The 1,240-nt window shown below is 40.2% G+C and overlaps 1 protein-coding gene across 2 annotated transcripts in view; it reads right to left on the bottom strand.

The window, feature by feature from the left end:
• Window positions 1-1,240, bottom strand: part of doc2g (double C2-like domains, gamma) — a 73,289-nt gene that overhangs the window by 9,181 nt on the left and 62,868 nt on the right. For both annotated transcript variants that reach the window (XM_032531917.1, XM_032531907.1), the window contains exons 9-10: window positions 591-672; window positions 200-296 (exon numbers count right to left, since the gene is read on the bottom strand). In XM_032531917.1, coding sequence (XP_032387808.1) covers window positions 200-296; window positions 591-672 — 179 coding nt within the window. The remainder of the gene's footprint in view (window positions 1-199; window positions 297-590; window positions 673-1,240) is intronic.

Genomic DNA, 1,240 nt, shown 5'->3' with positions numbered 1-1,240 from the left:
ATTTTCCTCAAGCCTCATAATTACCCATCGTCTTTTCGTGTTTCTTTTTATTTCTCCCATCTCCCTCCACCCCCGCTCGGCCTGGTTTTTATGTTTTCTGCAATTGCGCCGCTTTTATTCAAACACTCTGGTACAGTCATCTACTTTGCTGCTGCAGCTTCCCTCTCCACTCCTCCCTTCAGTTTTTTTCTCAGCCTACCTATGAAGTCGTTGCTCATTCCCAAGTCGTAGTCCCACACAGAGATCTCCAGGGTTTTCTTTGCCAGCTGGTCCAGGGTAACTTCATATGAAAACTCCTGTGCAGGTGGTGGACACAAGAGGATATTTATATAAATGATTCATTAACATTAGAGTTGAAAGGAACTGAATACGTAATTTAGTGCATTTTCAGTAAAAACATGCAGATTGAGGCAGAGAACACATTGAAGTAAAGAATGTCAGATTTGAAGGAAATGTAAAAAGGTATGCTTAATTGCCATGCTCATCCAAACCTCAGATAAACTACAGATCATGATCTTGAGCTCAGTATAGAACATGAAAGAAGTTGAAAGGTGTATTGTGGTTATTTGAGAGCAGGAGAGACGTTGTACCTCATTGAATTCAGGGTTGAGAGTTTTTTTCTTCACTGACGTCTTGTACTTGGACTTTTTCCCCATATCTGGTTGCAAGATGCTGAGGATAAAAGAAAAAAAGTGAGCAAAAACTAAAGAGGACATAAATTCATCGAGACATTGTACACTCTTCAGATTGTGCCCAACCTCAGAATGACAACTTGAGCTAATAGTTTGAAATTCTGTGAAATACGTTGATTTGCTTTCTGGCAAAGACTTAAATAAGAGGATTGATATTTAAAACACAGATAGAGATTTGGAGGTGCTGTTTGCACAATAGAGATCGTTAAATGCAGAAGGCCAGAACAATCATTATTAATGAGATTAAAGCAATTAATCAGGTTTTTTTTTAATCTTTTTTTCCTGTTGTGATAGTGAACTTTGCTGAATGGCAGAAACAAAAGGGGACAGAGTTTGCAAAATCCCTTTTTGGGGTAATGGTGATCCAGAAGTCTTTTGAACAAAGAAGCGGACAGTGAGAGAGTGAAAGAGAAACAGAAAGAGACCACAACGAGATCGTAATAATGCCGATGTTGGAGGACTGTGCGCTCCAGCAAAGAGGCGACAGAAGGACCGCTAAAGGGCAATGGGAATCATCGTCAGCATAAAATCCAAGTCCCCCCCCCAAC

Source organism: Etheostoma spectabile, chromosome 2, assembly GCF_008692095.1.
Source record: "Etheostoma spectabile isolate EspeVRDwgs_2016 chromosome 2, UIUC_Espe_1.0, whole genome shotgun sequence".
In the NCBI taxonomy this organism is placed as follows: Eukaryota; Metazoa; Chordata; class Actinopteri; order Perciformes; family Percidae; genus Etheostoma; species Etheostoma spectabile.
This window is presented reverse-complemented; position numbering and strand designations above follow the sequence as displayed.